At 38.0% G+C, this 20578-nt stretch overlaps 1 protein-coding gene across 1 annotated transcript; it reads right to left on the reverse strand.

Annotated features, from left to right (window-relative positions):
• Nucleotides 1–3457: 3457 nt before the first annotated feature.
• On the reverse strand, nucleotides 3458–8726 carry LOC115979283. The gene is made up of 2 exons (XM_031101280.1): nucleotides 8253–8726; nucleotides 3458–4157 (listed from the first exon to the last, which is right to left on the reverse strand). The coding sequence occupies exons 1-2, from the start codon at nucleotides 8585–8587 to the stop codon at nucleotides 3668–3670; spliced, it is 825 nt and encodes a 274-aa protein (XP_030957140.1). The 5' UTR covers nucleotides 8588–8726; the 3' UTR covers nucleotides 3458–3667.
• Between the last annotated feature and the right edge of the window lie 11852 nt (nucleotides 8727–20578).

A 20578-nucleotide genomic window follows, 5' to 3' on the forward strand; every position in this document is an offset into this window, starting at 1 on the left:
TACTTAAGTTACAGAATCATAATTATTTCTTTCCTAAACTTCTAATGAGAAAGTAGAGCATAAAAGTAAATAAAAATTGTCAGCAAGTTAATACAGTAAGTTATTAGCAGCACTGTTGAAGGCAGATTTAGAGGATTTTTAGTTCTATTGTGTCTCAATTCACTGTTTAAAAAATAAACAATCAGGAAGCAAAGGAATTTGTATAATTAAGAGCAAAAAGCATAAATATTAATAGTCGTCCTTGAATGTGTGCGTACCTTAGTTCACTGGTGATTGAACAGAGAAGAGGTCGAGAAGTTGAACGCCGATGTGGTTGACAGAAAACAGCCCCATGTGGTCGAAGGTTAATGGTGGTTTTCGATGGCAAATGGCGTTGTGGGCATTGCCGTGAAATGAGAGATAGTGATAAAATAATTTTTTTTTTTAAATGACAAAATAAATTGGTAGTGCAGATTGAATTTTGAAAACAAACAGAAAAATGATCCAATTTTGTAGGCAATATTGTATGTGAAACTTAAATATTAGTATAAATAATTTGCTAAATTTAAGGATATATATGGGAAGTTATAGTAATAGTTTTTTACTAAGTGTGTTTTTTGCTTTCCAAAAAAAAAAAAAAATAGGAGTGTTTTTTTTTTCTTTGAATTCAAAATAAATAAGAAGATATTTGAGGGAAAAAAAAAAAACAACAACAACAACGTGAGATCATGGAGTAAGGAAAGCAAATTCTATTAAAAAAATTTTGAAAACGTTTAACCAAGAGAGTGGTTCTATTTAATATTTATCACAAAAAAGTAGTTCTATTTTGTTGGCAATATTTTAGTGGGAATTAAAAGACATAGTTTTACTATATTATCTTTTAGTTTTGTCTCTACTTAAACCTAAGGAAATAGGGGTATTTTGGAACCTAGAAAAATCCGATCCAAATAGAGACAGCCCCTTAAATAGTAGTGTATATATATATATATAGAGAGAGAGAGAGAGAGAGAGAGAGAGAGAGAGAGAGAGAGGCAATCATTTTACAAACTTAAAACTATAGGAATCAAACTGGAAAATGACCAAACGTGATGTTTGCCCATGAAACATATCAATTTTTTTTTTAGTACATCAAAACATAACAACTTTTACTTAGGTTGTCTTTAGTTTGACTAAAAATATTTTCCGGCCGTAAAATATTTTCAGGTGAAAGTATTTTTAGGAAAAGAAATTATATTCAAGTGTTTGGTTGCATTCTGAAAATAAAAAAATAAAAAATAAAAAATAAAAATTTCTTTTGATCGAACCAAACACAACCTTAGTTGCAAGACTTAATTTTCAATTTAAGGATTTCCAAACTACCTTTCATATTTGAGTTATTATTAGAAAATAGTAGTGTGGTGAAATTTGTGGGATTTTGAATTCATCACATACCATCCATTGGGATGCCATGCAACTTCTAGTATTGGCCCCAACAGATGCCTGCCATCTATAATTATGTAAATGGGAACTAAACAAAACAAAAACAAAAAAATTGAAAGATTATTATAATATGTTGTTAACTTTGCAGTTTGAAACTTTTCTCCTACTACAACACTCAAAATGCACCCTAATTAGACGATTCATATATGGAAATGCAAAAAAGGTAAAAATACATTTTGATTCACCAAAAGGCTACTTTATCTATTTTACATTACCACTTTAACAATACACCCTATGTTTTGAAAAATTATAAGATTCACATGGTGGATAATGCTCTGCTTGGGAGGAGGAAATGAAATGAAATAAAAAGAATATTTTTAGAATATCCTTCCCTCTCTCTTGTTTGAGAGTTTTAATGGAAGGAATGAAAAGTTCATTCCCCTTATTTGCGAGTTTAGGTGGGAGGGAATGAAATGGTTAAGAGGGAATACTCATTCCCTCCTAAGCTCTCAAAATCTCAAATTTTTGTTCCCCCGAAATTGGGAAGAATAGGAGGGAATGGATTTAGGTTTAATAAAAATTTTATTAAAATTCCCAAAATAACCCTATATATTCAACTATTTATTTTAAAATAGGGGTCTAATAGTAATATTGTTATAAAATGATTCTATTTCATTCCCTCCATATTACTCCCAAACAAGATTATTTACATTCTATTCATTTCCATTTCTTTATTTTAAAACATCCAATCAAGGTTACTTAATTCCATTTTTTTCCATTCATTTCCTTACTTAAATCCATTTTATTCAATTTCATTCCATTCCTTTAATAATCATTCCATTCAATTCAATTTCATTTCTTTATAAACTCCAAAGCGAAACCTAAGTGATGTGATCCACCATTCCACTAAAAAATTTCCACTTGTTTAAAATTGTTAGTTAGACAAGTGACGTGGTCCACCAGAGGACTCTATAATTTCTCCTATGTCTCATACTCTATTCTCTTACCATTCTATTTGTTCTATTTTACATTATCACTTTAATAATACACCTTACATCTCATTCTCTATTCTTTTTGTGAAATTTAAATAATTAAGGAATAAAATAATAGTGTTATAAAATATAAATATTGCTACAGTGGATATATTATTTTTATATGTTACTGTAGCAAAATGCAAAAATCTAAAGTGTGTTAAAGTACCGAGTGTGAGGTTTTTTAAAGAGTGTTAGGGTATCAAGTGTGAGGTTTATAAGGAATTGATGCTACAGGAAAATGCAAAATAGCTAAAAAACACGCTTTAGAGCACCGGATCGGAACGCTCTAATAATATGTATCTTAAGTCATTCAAAGAACAGAGGACTAGCGCGAAGTTCAAGGAAACATTTCCTCTTCGTAACAAAGTGTCTGGTTTTCAAACTAGTAAACTTATCTTGAGCAGAAACTAGTAACTTTGCCTCAGATTGAGACTGCTTAACTGAAACTCAGAAAGTTGTACATCTAAGAAGAAACAATAAGAGCAAAGTAGCCAATGTTCATCCTCCAAAACTATCACAAGCAGCAATAACACAGGCATGGCTAAATTGAAATTTGTAAAATACGAATAAGAGACTATTGTGAGAGAAAATTAGGCTTCATGAAAAAAAGAGTGGATGTCTCGATATCAATGCCTCAGACATCTATAAATTTATGAGGCCATTCTGAGCATGTACACCAACAAAGACTAATATGCAAACATGGGTGGAATGTACCTAAGCATCAGATGGAAGGCTTTATCTGCTATGCACTAGTCGGTTATCTGTCAAGCTGAACATATCCCTATTGCAAGTTCTCCAATGTGAATTTTTGTTGGCTTTCATTAAAATTCAAAATACCATTGTCTACTTCAAGGTAAGGGAAGGGAGAGGACACAATATAGATTTTGAAAAAAGTACATCATCCAATAAACCAGACATTGGGTCCGGCCAATAAAGTGCTTTTGGGCTGAAAAGCACTTTTAATCCGAAATTGTGGTGTCTGGTAACCCATTAAAAAAGCTTGAAGTTGAAAACAGGTTTAAGACTAAAATTGAACCAAAAAACTCTAAATTCACAGTTCATGTTCTACATCGCAAAATCTATTACTAAAACTCGAGTAAAAACTCTACTTCCTACAATAATGCCAAACAGGCACATTAAACATTTAGAACACAATGCATTCCCAACCACAAATCATCAGTCACGGGAACAAAAAAAATATATCATAAAAAAACCATAGTTTAAAAAAACTGTCATCATTGATTCTTTTTCAGGCCTTCACTTCCTAGCTCACCAGACAAGTTTTGCGATGAGCCATCATTTTTAGAGTCATGAACATGCTCACTGGGAGACACTTCAGCCAATGAGATATCAGTAGAGTACTTTCTGATTCTCAAGGAAATAAAAATGCTTGATATGATCCCAAGTGCAGGAAAAAGGTATGACCAAACCTGAGATTTCTGAGAACCAGATGCCGAAGCAACAGCGGCACCAGCAAGGCTGCCAATGGATGTGTTCTGCATGATCATTGGCAGGCATCCAATCACTGTTGGCAGAAGAAAATCCACAATGAACCCAACTCTGGTGGCAGCAAGGGCATAATTTATGACATATGAGGGCATGGGTGAGAAGCGAGCAAGGAGGACAAATTTCCAACCATCACGCTCAACTCCTTTGGAAAGGATATGGAAGTACTTGTTTTTCTGGACCCATTCTTTTGCTGAACTTGAGCTCCTGAATACTAACCTGCAATAGCCCACAATATCATAATTGTCCTCACATAAGTTTGTGTTCATAAGTGAGAGAGAGAGAGAGAGAGAGTTGGACAATTTTAGAAACAAATTTGATATATAGGAACACTCTGGATACACACAACCAGGATAGCAATAATGCATTGAAAGCAGATGTGAACAGTTTTTATATCATATCGGGAGTCAGCCACACAAACTCTTATGCATAATCAACCTCTAATGTAGAGCCAAATCTTCCCTCCAACGCATTCTCTCTAGCTACTCTTGTACTTGTAATGTATTCAACTTTAATTATATGACTTCACTTTTCTTTTTATTAGAAATAAGCTTTTATTGACTACAAAGCAATACCTCAAGTAACTGGAAAAGGACTCCTCTTTAAAGATGCAGTAATAGCAGTTTACCTATGAACAACAACAAACTTTGCTCTCCTCAAATAATTAGTGCTACTTTTCAACTCATTCATACCTTTCACTTTATTGCAACTCATCCATCCAAACCTTCTCAATTTTGAACATGTCTCAATGCCCTTGACTAATCTATTTAAGGATCCATAGCCAACCCTTAAATTTTGGTTTCAATGCCCGAGTAATCTGTTGGAAAGAAACTCTTGGCAATAAATAAGCAACTAAAAATACTTGAGATGAATGTTCTAAAATAACTCTTCGCTATGCATGGTGCACCACCAACACCACACACAGCACACCCACCCTCTTTACCCCTTTTGGTGGGAGTGCTTATAAATTGTTGGCAAATAGATTGAAAGCGGTATTGGATAAACTAAACTTTGAGTCACAGAATGCATTTGTGGGAGATAGAAAATTTTTTTACTCAGATCTTACTGCCAACTAGTGTTTGGATTGTAGGGGGAAGAGTCATATCCCAGGTATGGTTTGTAAGTTGGATATTGAGAAATCTTATGACCTTGTAACCTGTGAGACTTTACTTTATCAGATGGAAAGGATGGGGTTTGGTTAGGAAAGGAGACGTTGGATTCATACTTGCATTTTTACTGCATGTTTCTCTGTTTTGCTTTTTATTTTGGCACTGCTACAGAAAACGGGTTCTATATCTCTCATATTTCACTTGCCGATTATACAACTTTATTATGTAATGCAAATGCTAAACAAATTCTTTATATTAGATTGGTGTTAACTTACTTTCAAGCAATTATAGGTCTAAGAGTAAACCTTAGCAACACAGTAGGCAATATTGGCAGCATGAGATAGCTGGCAGACATCCTATGTTGAAAGATTGGGAGTTTCACGATAACTTATCTTGGAATGCCATCCTCTTTGGTGGGGTAGGATACAGTTTGCTCTCCTATTACTAATGGAGGATTGGGTGTAAGGAAGTGAGGAACCTTTAATAAAATCTTATTGGGGAAATGGTTATGGCAGTTTGGGACAGAAAACACATTTATGGACACTGTAATAGCTACTAAGTACAGTGATTAATGGGGTGGATAAACATCCAAACCTATTAGAGGGACTCATTATAATAGCTTATGAAAAAGTATTACAGCAAAATGGAATAGAAATCTAAGTTATGTGCACTTTGATTTAGGTGATAAAAATCGTGTATGGTTTGGGCATGAAAATTGGTGTGGGAATCATCCTCTGAAGGTGTTGTTCACAGATTTGTATGCATGCTCATTAGCTAGCGGCTAGCAATGCATTAATTTACAGTGTTGGTTGGTTAGATTGATGGGTAGGCACAAAGCTGGAATGTTGTTCCCAGATTAGGGTCGATGAATCCCTTCCTAAATCTTCTTTTACTTAAATATACTAGGAGAGAAGGTTGAGATAGAGTGAGTAGAAGATTGAATGGAGGTGGTAAATTTGATGGGTCAGTCATATTACGCCATCTTACAGGGAAACAGTGAAGTTTCTGTCCCTTAGAAGAGTATTTGGTGTGTTACAGCTACAAGGAAGGTTTCATTTTTTTTTCTATGGACAACAGCTTGAGGTAAAATCCTTACTTGTGACAATCTCATGTAGAGAGATTTTCCTTTTTGCATTTATTTATTTTTTTTTTTTTTTTTTTGATAACATGGAACCTGACCAAGGCAGGTATTACTTTAGCAGGATAGTAATGGGGAGATAGTAAATCAAAAAATTGGTAAAAATGAATTGTAGCAAATGATTTGTGGAGTGTTGTTTTTAGATCTTCGGGATTCAATGAGTTTTACCTAAAAAGGTTATGGATCTCTTGTTTGGATGGAGGAATTATTTTGGAAAACATTCTTCAAATATTTGGAATCTAGTTCCTTTATGTTTGATATGGACTTTGTGGAGGGATCAAAATTGTACTTTTTATTATTATTGATAAGTGGTAAGTTACACATGCACTAAAGGGACTTAAACCCACAACATCACCCTCCATCCCATTATTATGGGAGGAGGAAGTACTAGTTGAGCTATAGCTCATTGGTAATCATTGTACTTTTAAAGACGCAAAAAGTTCAGTAACTCAATTGCAATCATTGGTGTGACCAATTTACCATTGGCAACACTACCTTTCATACCAAGAATTTGTGGTATACTTTGATTATCAAGCGTTGTGGCGGTTTTTCATCCAAGTCCAAGAGTTCATTTTCCAAATAAAATACAAGACTAGAGAGTTTAATAAAGTTGCAGATGCTTTGAGAAAGTGATCTTTGATGCCAAAAGTGATGACAAGCCAAGTTATTTGTATGAAAACATCACTCCTGGGTTTGAGCATAAAATGTAGCCTATCAAGGGCGAATGCCCCTAGATTACCCGACAACAGGTTCTGGCAGATGGGGTTAGTTGCCAGTAGGTTTACTAACTAGAGGTGAGTCCAACGCACTCTTCTTTAGAAAGGTTCCCTACATTATCCACACACACACCAAAAAAAAAAAAAAAAGATCCAATATGAAAACAATCCATATTTAGGCCAAATCATTACCCAATTGTGAGAGCCAACACGAGTTAGTATGATGCCATATAAGTTACATGATGGCAACTTATCCAGGAGCTTTTGCTTCTTTGTCTAAGTTACTTGATATTTGTACTTTCCGTTCCACGCATCTTTTTTATTGATCATTTACTGAATCCTTTGTACACTGCCTGTGTACTTGGATTCATTGTACTCTTTCGGTTGTTCTTCAATGAAGTCTTATTACTTATCAAAAAGGAGCAGATTATAAGGGAACTTTATGGTAATGGACTAATGATTTGGAGGGACATTTTGGCATATACAAGACACTGGCAATGGTATCTAATTGTTATTTCTAGCAGGGAATGTACAAAGATGTGGATAGGTTGGTAAGATGTCAAGCATGCCAATTTGGTAAGGGAGTTCACAAATCACAGCTTTTACACACCATTGTGGAAACCTAATGATTTTTGGGTTCATTTAGGTATGGATTTTGTGTTGGACTCCCAGAGACTGTAAACAGACATGACTCGATTCCAAAATGATGTATTTCATCCCTGGCTTGAAGACTTCTAAAGCTACACATACTGTTGAGTTATTTTCTAAAGAGGTGGTGAGACTACACAACATTCCATTGTCTATTCCAATACTAGAAAAGAACATTGAGAGACAGAGGGCATAGCAAGTGAAATGGGCATATGCATCTCAAGTATATTAATAACTAGCACGGGATTTATTAATTGTGATAGAAGGCATCACCAAGATTGTATCTTAGCAACTAATAGACAAACAACATTATCATATTCCTTCCCACAAGTCTGTTCCTATAACAAATTGCATTCAGTACTACCTCATCCAAAGCCAGTTTCGGTCTAATACCTAAAAGTAATTAGCGAGAGCATACACATAAAAGAAGGGCTAACTGCACTTGGCTCAAAACCCAAATCCATTTGATACCCAGACCCAGAGTCCAATACAAAGTACACACTGATACTTCTAACAATCCTCAAATTTTATTTGTTGAAAGCAGCATTTAAAACCGCAAATTTATAATATGATTTCGATCTAAAGTAATCATAATAATATCGAATGAGCCAAAATAAATCAGGCATTTCAATGTTGAAAACAAAAGCATAAACATCGTCGTAAAATTCGAAAAAAGAAATGGGAAATGAAAGTGGAAGCTTACCTTCCGATCCAGAAGGAGAGGGAAGCGCCGAGGACCTTAGCGGAGAAGACGCAGACAACAGCAGGGAAGAAGCCGAAGATTAGAGAAGCAGTGGCCTCCATGAAAACAGCGTAAGGCAAGCACAGCGCCAGAGTGAGAGTGTGGACCCCAACGTATGCGGGCATGGCCCACACACCCATGCGATCCGACCATTCTCCTAACACCTTCATTGCTCCTTCCTTGTCCCATCCGTACCTTTTGTTCAGCTCCCTCACTCCTATTGCTGCTATTACCACCACCGCTATTTTCCACCATTTACGTCCACCGCCACCGCCACCGCCACCGCTATCACTCATTTCTTTGTTTTTTACAGAGAGAACAGACCAGACCAGACCACCACCTTTCTTCAACAAAGCATTTTCCTCGGTCTGAATGTAAACTTCCTATTGATGGGCCTTGGTCAATCTTTGGGCTTCCGCTTTTTTTCGGCTTTTCTGAGATGACCAATTCTCTCATCAACTGGCCCATATTTTCTCCCTTCTTCTTCTTCTTCTTTTCTTTCTTTTTTTTTTTTTAACTTCTCCCTTCTTCTTTGTTTTGTTTTTGTTTTTTTTTTTTAAAAAAAAATACTTAAATATATAATTATGGCAAATTACGCTTTTTCACCTCAATTACAATGTCCTCCCAAAATTTCAAAATGCATGATTGACCTCCCTCCTTCCCAATTTTAAAATGTTACTATCAATGTTAACCTTATGACTATCTATATGTTTATTTTGTTGTGGTGGAGATCAAAACACAACATGAAGGTGATTCAATTGACTCGGAAATGTGACTAGCATGCGAAACAAACTGAATGTTAAGAAGATATGATTCTTATTAAGAATTTGTAAGTTGTGGTGGAGATCAAAACACAAGCATGAAGGTGATTCAATTGAACTCGTGACCTCCCCCACCAATACCACATTTACATTTCTCACCTCTACATCAATCATCACTAATTTATTTCCCATTTTCACCATCACAATTCCCATCTCCACCACCACCACCACAAACACATATCTCAATTCTAACGTCAACTCCACAACCACACCCTCTTCTAAAAGTTTCCCACTACCACCTTAACCAAAACCCTAATCCAATCTACACTTATCATTACCATAAAAAAAAAAAAAAAAAAAAAAAAAAAAAAAAAAACCCCTTATAACACCAAAGCAAACTTGGTCAAAAGAGAGTGCAGCTACTTGCTGTAGAGAAAAGATAACCACTTGATGCAACTACAAATTTTGAGACCCAATCTTTATTATATAGTGATGATGCACAGAAAATCAGTAGACTGAATACTCCAGGCTTCGATGATCTAGTAATTGCTTGGAAATCCTGAAAAGAAAAACAAACAATCAAAAGAGACGGGGGTTAACCGACTAAGAACCCTTCGATGCCTAAGTTAGTTTCTCTCTTAAATTTTGGAGTTCCAACTTTTTGGGAGTTGTCTCAAACTTACCTTCATTTGTCATGAATGAGTGTTTATATAGTGTGCTTTTGAAATGGTTACTTGTCTTGTAACTTCCCCTATATTTGTGGAGGTCAGAGGGTTCAAGCTTAACTTCCACGACCGCTATAGGAGTTAGAATATTTTTTCTATAACTGTTGTTGGAAGTTAAGTATTGAGTATAACTGTCGTTGGAAGCTAAGTATTGAGTAGGAAGCTATAGTGATGAACCAGGATTATACTCATGCCTTGAAATAATAACATGTGGTTCAATTTTACTAGCTCTCGTAAATAAATCTCTATGGAATTTTCCAAGTGTTGGGGATCGTCCAGGTGCTTGCCTCATGGATGACCCATATGCTCTTGGACGACCATTTTGCTAGGTACAGCCATTCTTGCCTTCTTGGCTCGAACAACCCTCATGGACGAATGGGAGTTAAAAATTTCATTTCACCATCAGTTGCCCCCTTGTCCAAGGGTCGTCCAGAGCATTGTAAAATTTACAGCTATTCTTTAGACGTGCCTTTACATTGGTTGCTAAACGTTGTGCCACGTTATTAGTGACTGGTCGCGTCGATTTACCTCTTCGAGGAATATGCCACATGTCGTTTTCTGGTTGGTTATGTCGTTTCAGATGCCAAAATTTACCGCCTATAAATAGCGAAATTCCTCTCCTACCCTTCACATTTCTCAAATTCTCTCCCTTGACATTCCTCGTCCAATGCCTCGTCTAGAAGTATTCTCGCATCCTTAGTCTTCCTTCGTCTAGAGCCAGGTACTCTCTTCATCCTCATTCTTAGGTTTTCCTTCAAATTTCAACATGTCTGAAGTTGTTGTCTCTTCGTCTAGTAATAGTGTAGATAAAGCTATAAAGAAGTACCATGACTCCACCAGTTATAGTGGTTCTAGTAGCAGTAGTAGTAGTAGTAGTAGTAGTGGGAATACCACGAATGAGGAATACACCTCTGGTGTTCCTAGGGTTCCTCTAGAGGTTTTCCAGGAACATCTTAGGACGAGGGCAACTTTCGGGTCTCGGGCTAGCACCTCAACGAGTATTCCTTCGTCCCCTCCTTTAGGCGAAGTAGAAATCGTGTACAATTGTGTTGTAGGCATTCCTTCCAAAACAGATGAAAGGAGGCTTGCAGCACTTAGGAGTTGGTACCAGATCCTAAACGACCTTAACCCTAGGTTAGCCGTCCATGGAGAGTGATGTTGCAACCCTCGTTTTGGGATAGGCGTCTATGAAGCTTATATTTTGGGGGGACTTAGGTTACCCTTAATGCTTTTGCTAGAGAATTACTCACTAGGCTAGGTTTAGGAGTGTGTCAACTTAACCCTAACTCATGGAGATTGATCATCTCTATGCAAGTTTTGTGGAGGGAGATGTTTGAAGGGGATCTTCCTCTCATTGTGGATGAGTTCATCTTTTGCTACAAACCCTCTGAGATTAACCAATCTCTTGGCTTCTATCAATTCACAGCCAGGGGTAAAGATTGTAGATTAATCAAGTCCTTGGTAACATCTGACAGAAACTGGAAGACGGAGTTTTTCTTCGTCTCTGGTTTCTGTTCTAGGCACCTTGTTAAGGTTGGCAGGGATCCATTTACCCCTTAAACTAGAGAATTAGGAAACCTTCGTCCTAAAGGTTTGTTTTGTTTTGCTTTGTTGTTGTTGTTTTTTTTTTTTTTAAGTGTTTTTATCTTTTGCTTATAATCATCTAACTTTTTTTTTTTTTTTTTTTTTAGCTATTGGACAACCCTCTTTAAGCAAATTCCACTATGGCCGTGTCCACAGAGCACATCTACATGCTGATAGGAGTTTTCACTCATTGGTGACCCTTCAACGTCTTTCTACATGGGGACTTGGTCCTGAGCCATCTATTGAAGCCCTTGCTCACAAGCTCACTGTTCGCAGATATGAGTCTTCTTTTTACTTAGAAATTACCTAAGTACTATTTGACTTATACTTTTTAACTAACACTTTATGCTTTTCTTTTAGGGATGACAACCATGAAGGAGAATAAGGGGAAGGATGTGGTGGACAAGGCAACTAGGCCTGAGGCTCAATCCCAGCCTTGTCCTTCTGTTACGGACAAAAGAAAAACTTTGCCCAAGACGCTGGACTTGGGAAACCCTCCCAGTCGTCGAGGGAAGAAGGCGAAGCATAGGTCGTCCAGGCCTAGGATTGCCAACTCCAGTCTTCCCACCTCCTAGCCGTCTGTCCTAATTTTTGATGTTGACTCGTCCATTCCCATTGAAGTCACTCCGGCCAAGACCACTGCTCCCATCTCATCTCAACCTTCCCAGAGGGTCCCTATGAACCTTTTGGAAAATGAGGACTTAGCTTGGGAGAGGTTTAAAAAGGCTATAACTGGTGAGGACGTGGCTGCGTGCTATGACATGTCCTTGAAAGAATTTGAGCATTCTGGTGTTTATGATCTTTTCAAGGTAATCACTTTTACCTCGTCTTGTCTTAGTAATATGTATATGTATATTTGTTTTTTTTTTTATGAGGTCCATTGTTTAGGACCATTTAAAATTGTTCAAGTACATTTCACTCGTCCATATTACTTAGGACGAGCTTTCAAACAGTTGCCTTTCAGGCTTTTATTTTATAAGGGTTTTTGGACAGCGGTCATCTACCCTTTTCTAAACTGATGAATGAATATTTATTTCCATCACTTCTTTTATTTACTATTGAACATATTATTGTATGGACGAATTTTATTTTATTTTATTCATGTCATTCATTATATTGGTTTTAAGTGTGGTCCGTCCACTTATGAAGGCATTTGTCTCGTCCATGACAAGAATTTCCTTGTTTAATATCTTCACCATTCTTTAAAAAAAATTTGCAAGTATAACTCGCCTTACGAATGGCATTGGTTTTGCCAGCTTTAATTGTCCAAAGACTTAATAGCTGGTTTTATTTTTGTCCATGGGACTCACCTTTTAGGCAAGATGTTTCCAGCTTTTCTCTTCCAAAGATTGGATTGTTTTGGCTGGTTATACTTATCCCTGGACTCTGAATATTCTTATGCGCGCGCATTTCAACATCCATAAGTTGGACGAATATGATTCAGGCTTTACCTCGTCCATTGTTTAGACGAATGTGCCTTTATTCTTTGCTTTATCCCAATTTAAGGAAAGCTTAATAGACATTACCTCCCTACGTCCTAAGATTTTACTTGTCTTAGGCCATTAGCTTTCTTGTGGATGAGATCATGAAGATTAGAAATTCATACATCACATATATTGGAAATCCAAACTGTATACGTAACATACACATTGTCCACAAGCACGGCACATGCTTTAGAAGCCAGTGCCTTAGGGAATTAAGAATACATATAGATCGTTTAAGACTTTGTCCATAGTGCATAGTTTAAAAACTAGTACACCTTTAGGAGATTAAAATACAACACATAGTTCTAATAAAGAACACATGTAACAGAAAGCAAACACGTAATAGAAAGCAACAAACTTTATTTCGTCCAGAGTGACGTCTAGGATGATTTCGTCCATGATGCTCGTCCAGGCTAACTCCTTATTGATAATATCTTCTTAAATGCTCGACATTCCAGGGGTGCTCTAGCTTTCTCCCGTCCAGGGCTTCCAAGTAATATGACCTTTGCCTTTTACAATTAATAACCCTATGGGGTCCTTCCCAATAAGGTCCCAGTTTCCCATAGGCTGGATTTCTGGTTGCCAAGGAAACCCTTTTTAGAATGAGGTCTCCAATGTTGAAGCGTTTGGGTTTGACCATTGCATCATATTGTCGAGCCATGAGGTTTTTATACCTCGCAGTCCTTTGCTCTGCGTTCATCCTTACTTCATCTATCAGATCAAGGTTGAGGAGAAGTTGCTCCTCATTATCCCCGTCCTGATACTTCATCACCCTGTGGTTCGCCATGTGCACTTCTACAGATATCACTGCTTCATAGGCTAGTTTGAAAGGAGTTTCCGCTGTGGGAGTCCTCACAGTCGTCCTATAAGCCCTTAAAACTCCTGGTAACTCGTCTGGCCATACTCCCTTTACCCCCTCAAACCAAATCTTGATGATTTTCAACAAGAATCGGTTTACCACTTCTGCTTGACCATTTGCTTGCGGGTGGGAGGGTGAGGAATAATGATTCTTAATTCCAAAGTGCTTACAAAAGTCCCTGAAAAGCGTGTTATCAAATTATCGTCCATTGTCTGATATCAATACCCTAGGCACTTCAAACCTGCATACATTGTTCTTCCAGACAAAGTTCTTGACATTCTGCTATATGATCTTTGCTAGGGGTTTTGCTTCCACCCACTTAGTGAAGTAGTCAATCCCTACCCCTAAAAACTTCATCTGCCTGGTTCCAAGTGGAAAGGAACCCAAGATATCCAATCCCCATTGTGCAAAGGGCAATGGGGCCATCATTGGGGTGAGATACTTTTATGACTGCCTGGGGATGTTGCTGAAGCGTTAACATTAGTCACACATCTTGACGTAAGCCTTTACGTTTGCTTAAATAGTTGGCCAGTAGTAACCTGCACGAACGACTTTATGGACTAGTGCTCTTGCTCCTGAGTGGTTTCTTCATGCTCCTTCATGAACTTCCCTTAACACATAGTTTGATTCGTCTGGAGCTAAGCACCTTAAGTAAGGCTGAGAGAAGCCCATTTTATATAGTACTTCATCTATGAGGACATACTTGGCAGTTTTGATCCTCAATCTTCTGGCCTCATCCTTAGCCTTCGGAAGTCTACCATTTTTGAGATTAAGTAGTATTGGAGTCATCCAATTTTCTTCACCTTCAACCTGCTGTATCTTTGGAAGATCTATACTCGGCATGTATTAGACTTTGTCATACTCGTCCATGGCCCCTCCTGCTGAAGCTGCTTTTGCCAAAACGTCTGCTTCCATGTTTTCCTCCCTCGGGAGCTAAACAAAACTGGCTTCTTTAAATTTTTTGACCAGCTGCTTCACCCTGCTTAAGTACTTCTTCATTCGATCTTCTTTAACTTCACACATTTCATTCACTTGATTGATAATCAACTGTGAATCCCCTTGGACGACTACTAACTTCGCCCCTAAGGACTTAGCCAATTTCAATCCTTTAAGGAGAGTTTCATATTCTGCTTCATTATTGGTGATTTGGTATTGTAGACAGGTTGCATATTTCAACTTATCCCCTTCTGGGGATTTGAGTATAACTCTAATTCCTCCAGCATATAACGTGAACGAGCCATCCACATTAACGACCCACCTTTGAACTTCGTCCACCCCATCTTGCTCACCTTGGTTAGGAGTGAACTCTGCAATGAAATTTGCCAATACCTGAGCTTTTGTCGCATTCCTTGGTTGGTACCTGACATCAAACTCACTGAGTTCTATGGCCCATTGGATTAGTCATCCTACGGCTTCCAATTTTTTCATTGTCTTCTTTAGTGGATGGGTTGTCAAGACATTTATGACATAAGCCTGCCTTAACTTTCTAGAAGCTGTGACCAAAGCAAATGCTAGCTTTTCCATCATGAGGTATCGTCCTTCTGCCCCTCTTAGCGTTAAGCTTGTGTAATAAACCGACTTCTGAATTTTCCCTTCTTCTCTAATCAACGCTGAGCTTATTGCATGCGGGGACACCGCTAAATACAAATATAATTCCTCACCTGGTATAGACAGGCTTAGCAAAGGAGCTGTCGTGAGGTAGGTCTTGAGGTCTTGAAAGGCCTTTTGACACTCGTCTGTCCATTCAAATGCCTTCTTAAGAATTTTAAAAAATGGCAAGCACTTGTCAGTAGCTTTAGAGACGAACCTGTTAAGGGCAGTAACTTGTCTGATGAGAGACTAGACTTCCTTGATGTTCCTTAGTGGCTCCATATTCAGTATTGCCTGGATTTTATCGGAGTTCACCTTAATTCCCCTATAAGAAACATGAACCCAAGAAACTTACCAGACGAGACTCCAAAAGCACACTTGCTTGGATTTAACTTCATGTTGTACTGTCTAAGAGCATCAAAGGTTTCCTGGAGGTCGTCCAGATGCTTTTGCTCGTCCAAACTCTTTACCAACATATCATCTACATAAACTTCTACATTTCGCACAATCTATGGATGAAACATATGGTTCACTAGCCTTTGATAAGTCACCCCCGCATTCTTCAACCCGAAGGGCATAACCTTGTAACAAAATAGGCCTTAACTGGTGACAAAGGATGTCTTCTCTTAATCCGCCTCGTCCATCCTTATCTCGTTATAACTTAAGAAGGCATCCATGAAACTTAGCAGCTTATGACCCGCTGTTGAGTCCACCAATTGATCAATATACGACAATGGATAGCTATCCTTAGGGCAAGCCTTGTTCAGATAGGTGAAGTCCACGCACATCCTCCATTTGCTATTAGCCTTCTTAACCATTACCACATTAGCCGACCAGTCCGGGTAATAAACTTCTTGAATAAATTTTGCTGTAGTTAGCTTTTGAACTTCTTCTTTAATGGCATTATCTCATTCAAGAGCAAACACTCTTTTCTTTTCGCGAACAGGCTTGGAGGAAGGATATTCGTTTAGATGATAGATGATGACACTAAGGTCGATACTTGGCATGTCTTCATGACTCCATGCAAATACATCAATGCTCTTCTTTAAGAACTGGACAAGGTCTTGCTTTGTCTTCCTTTCCATACTTGCTCCAACCCTTGTATACTTCTTAGGGTTATTCTCGTCCAAAGGAATGTCTTCTAGCACTTCGGTGGGCTCTACAACAACTCTCCTCTCCACAATGCTCATTGTCTGAACCTATTCGTCCATAACCAACATGGTCAAATAACACTCTCTTGCAGCTAACTGATTTCCTTGCACTTGTCCTATCTTGTACTCCATAGGGAATTTGACTGATTAGTGGTAGGTAGATGTTACTACCTTCCAACTGTTTAAAGTTGGTCTTCCAATGATGGCGTTGTATGACGACGAACAATCCACGGCAAGAAAGTTTACTTTTTTGGTTATCTGTTGTGGATATTCTCTTACCACCACAGTTAATGTAATGGTACCCACGGGCTGCATTCTCATCCCTCCAAATCCTACTAAGGGTGAATTCACTGGACGAAGTTGATCACGTCCAAGCCTCATTTGCTGGAAAGCAGGGTAATATAAGATGTCCGCCGAACTCCCATTGTCTACCAACACCCTTCTGGTCGTATAATCAGCAATAAGCAAAGTAATGACGATCGCGTCATCATGTGGGTGGTGAACCTTTTCAACATCTCCGTCTATGAATGTAATGGCTTGCTTGTTCGTGGTCCTCATCCTGAAAGTTGGACGTTTTGCACTACCTTCAGGTACGTCTTCCTTGACTTGGAAGATTGTCCTGTCAAGATCCCTCCTATTATGACTCTTATTTCTCCAAGTGAGGGTCGTGACGGCTTTCCTAGCTTTGCCTTCAACTTCTCGTCTTTGTGATCTCATCCAAGGAAATTTCTCAATTTTCCTTGCCTAATGAGATTTTCTATCTACTGCTTCAAATCAAAACACTCGTTCGTGTCATGCCCATGGTTTCTGTGGAAACGGCAATACTTGTTCCTATTACGCTTATTGGGATCTCCCTTCATTTTTTTCGGCCATTTCAAGGAAGGATCATCCTTGATTTGCATGAGAACTTGTTCAAGCGGCATGTTCAAGGGTGTGTATTGCTGACTCCGTGCCGAAGAGCTTACCTTCTTATCTCGATCTTCTTCTCTCCCGTCCGTGCCTTCTTTGGACGAGGACCTTGCTCAGGATGGCGCGGGAGATTTGCTTCCATTCGTTCAGCTTTCTTCTTCTTCTTAGCTATAATTGCGTTCTCTGCATTCATGAAGTTTTGGGCTGAGTGGATGAGTTCAACCACGGTTTGAGGCTCTTGTTCATAAAGCTTATAGATGAATAAATCGGAGTTAACTCCATTATGAAAGGCCGCCAATAACAACTTGTCGTCCATCTCGTCCACTGTTAGGGCTTCCCTGTTAAAACGAGTAATGAAGGACCGCAAGCCTTCATTTTCCCCTTGCTCTATGGTTAACAGGCTAGACGAGGACCGTTTACGTCTTTGTCCTCTGATAAAATTGTTAACAAATAGCTTACTCAATTCTTCGAAAGAACTCACAGTATTCAGAGGTATCTTGCTGAACCATACTCGTGCTGGCCCTTTAAGGGTAGTAGGGAAGGCCCTGCACATAATCTCATCTAGAACCTCTTGAAGGTGCATCGTAGTCTTGAAAGTAGCAATATGATCAAAAGGGTCGCACGTTCCATCATATGAGTCCAAGGAAGACATCTTGAACTTAGGAGGCAAGGGTAACTGTTGATGGAAGCCATGAAAGGAGAGTCTGTTTGATGAACTAAATCATCTACGGGTTTCGCCCTTCTCATGTTCTCCCTCATTTCATCCATGACCTTCCTCATCTGATCCATCTCCCTCTCCAAGTGTGGTACCCTTCGCGAAGCGGTACCCCTTGACTGGTTTTCGGGCTCAGCATTTCCTCCTCTATCTCCTTGACTCTAGGCTTGTCCTTCCGCATATCTTTCATGTCGTTGCCTCCTTAGACTAATCTCCCTAGTTAACTCTTGATTCTGACGGGTTAATTCCGTCATGGCTACTGCCATGGACTGTACATGTTGGATGGAAGGTGGTTGCGTAACAGGCACTGACTGTCGATCACGGTGGGGATTACTAGAGGCATCCCTACTCTCCTGGTGGCCTGGGCTAGTGGCCCTTGATCTTGTCTGAACCATACAGCCTTTTTTCGGAGAAAGATAAACTGTAAAACACAAAAATGATCTTTCCCACAGACAACACCAACTGATGATGTATAAAAATTCAGTATGCTGAATGCTCCGGGCTTCGATGATCTAGTAATTGCTTGGAAATCTTGAAAAAAAAAAAAAAAAAAAACGATTAAAGGAGACCAGGGTTAACTAGCCAAGAACCCTTCGATGCCTAAGTTAGTTTCTCTCTTAAATTCTGGAGTTCCAACTTTTTGGGAGTTGTCACAAACTTACTTTCATTTATCATGAATGAGTGTTTATATAGTGTGCTCTTGAAGCGATTACTTAACTTGTAACTTCCCCTATATTTGTGGAGATCAGAGGGTTCAAGGTTAACTTCCACAACCGCTATAAGAGTTAGAATATTTTTTCTATAACTGTCATTGGAAGCTAAGTATTGAGTAGGAAGCTATAGTGATGAACCAGGATTATACTCATGCCTTGAAATAATAACATGTGGTTCAATTTTACTAACTCTCGTAAATAAATCTCTATGGTATTTTCCAAGTGTTGAGGGTCGTCCAGGTGCTTGCCTCATGGACGACCCATATGCTCTTGGACGACCATTTTGCTAGGTATAGTCATTCTTGCCTTCTTGGCTCGAACAACCCTCATGGACGAATGGGATTTAAAACGTTCATTTCACCATCATATAGTATGTGAAGCATATGAATTTAGGCGATAGAAACACATTGATGCGTGAATTGAAATGATTTTAAAAGCTATAGGTTTTAATTCAAACTTTTTTATAATTTATGGTTTGATTTGTGACATAGAACAGAAAACACAAATCTTCCTAGAACAGGGAGGGTGTTAGAAATTATAGCGTAAGATCAAGGGGGTGTCAGTAAAAGTCATTAGGGCAGCGATGTTAGAATTGCATGAAATTTGGAGGGTTGAAGGGAAACGACCTTATGATTAAGACTTGAGACTTTGCCTTAGGGTCACCCTAATTTTGGCGAATTCTTCCATTAGGACCCTAAAAACAATGATTTTACTATTTTTAGTAATATTTGTTTTCCTTAATAACTTTTAGTTTAAAAGTTATAATAAGGTCGTTTCTATTTTGGGGTGTCTCTTAGAGACAATAGTTTCAATTTCTGCAATTATCTCAATTTCGCTATTATTGGTAAAAATTACTATTTTGCAACCTAATTACCTGATTAGTGCAAATTAGGGTTTTCTAAGCGTTTTCCTAACTGCCCTATGTTTTCTTTTTATTATTTAAACACATTATAACCTCCAGGGCAATTCAGTTTTTTAGATTAATAAAAATTCAGACTTTGTCTATTATTTTTCTCTGTTGGATTCTAGAACCCTATCATTTTATGGATTCAAGGAACCCCTTGTGGATTTGAGATTTTCATTCTGAAGTTAACATGTTTGTTTTCTTGTAACTTCCGTGATGTCAATTTGAAACCACCCCAAACTATAAAGGAATTATATAATTTGCCAGTTTTAACAAAGTTCCATTAGATACCCACTTGACGTAATTACTTGTTATATATTTTTGATAATTCAATAGTTATAATGAGGAAGAAAGATTTGAACCATAAATATCTCCATTAAAAACATTAAAATGCACTAGTCAATTTTGAGTTACAAACCTCCTAGTTATATAGAGAACAACAGAACATAATCATTTGGCATCATCTTTTTTGGATAAGTTATTTGGCCTAATCATATATTTCAAAACCTAACTTTTATTACATATATTATATAAAACTTTTAGAGAAATGAGATCGAACCTAATCCACAGCTAGAGAAGGAAAGGGGAATATGTCATTTGCTTCATTTGTTTGCTACCCTCATTCCCCCGTCCCATTTACCTAAGTAGGGGAAAATTTTGAAGAAGCTTAGTTAACATTGGACCCTACCAAGTACCCAAGGGAAAACGCCAATCACATGTTTGTTATTATTGGTAGGGGAGTGAAGACTGTGTGTCTTGACTCGTGCCTAAATCGATTTTCGGCTCAAAATTCTAATCCATAATCCATTGCGGGCCGACATTTGTTGTTGCCAGTACCACTACATTGTCTTTTGCTTTAAGTCTGAGCACGTGCATTCCCCAGTCAAAGATT

The sequence above is a fragment of the Quercus lobata genome, chromosome 3 (assembly GCF_001633185.2).
Source record: "Quercus lobata isolate SW786 chromosome 3, ValleyOak3.0 Primary Assembly, whole genome shotgun sequence".
In the NCBI taxonomy this organism is placed as follows: domain Eukaryota; kingdom Viridiplantae; phylum Streptophyta; class Magnoliopsida; order Fagales; family Fagaceae; genus Quercus; species Quercus lobata.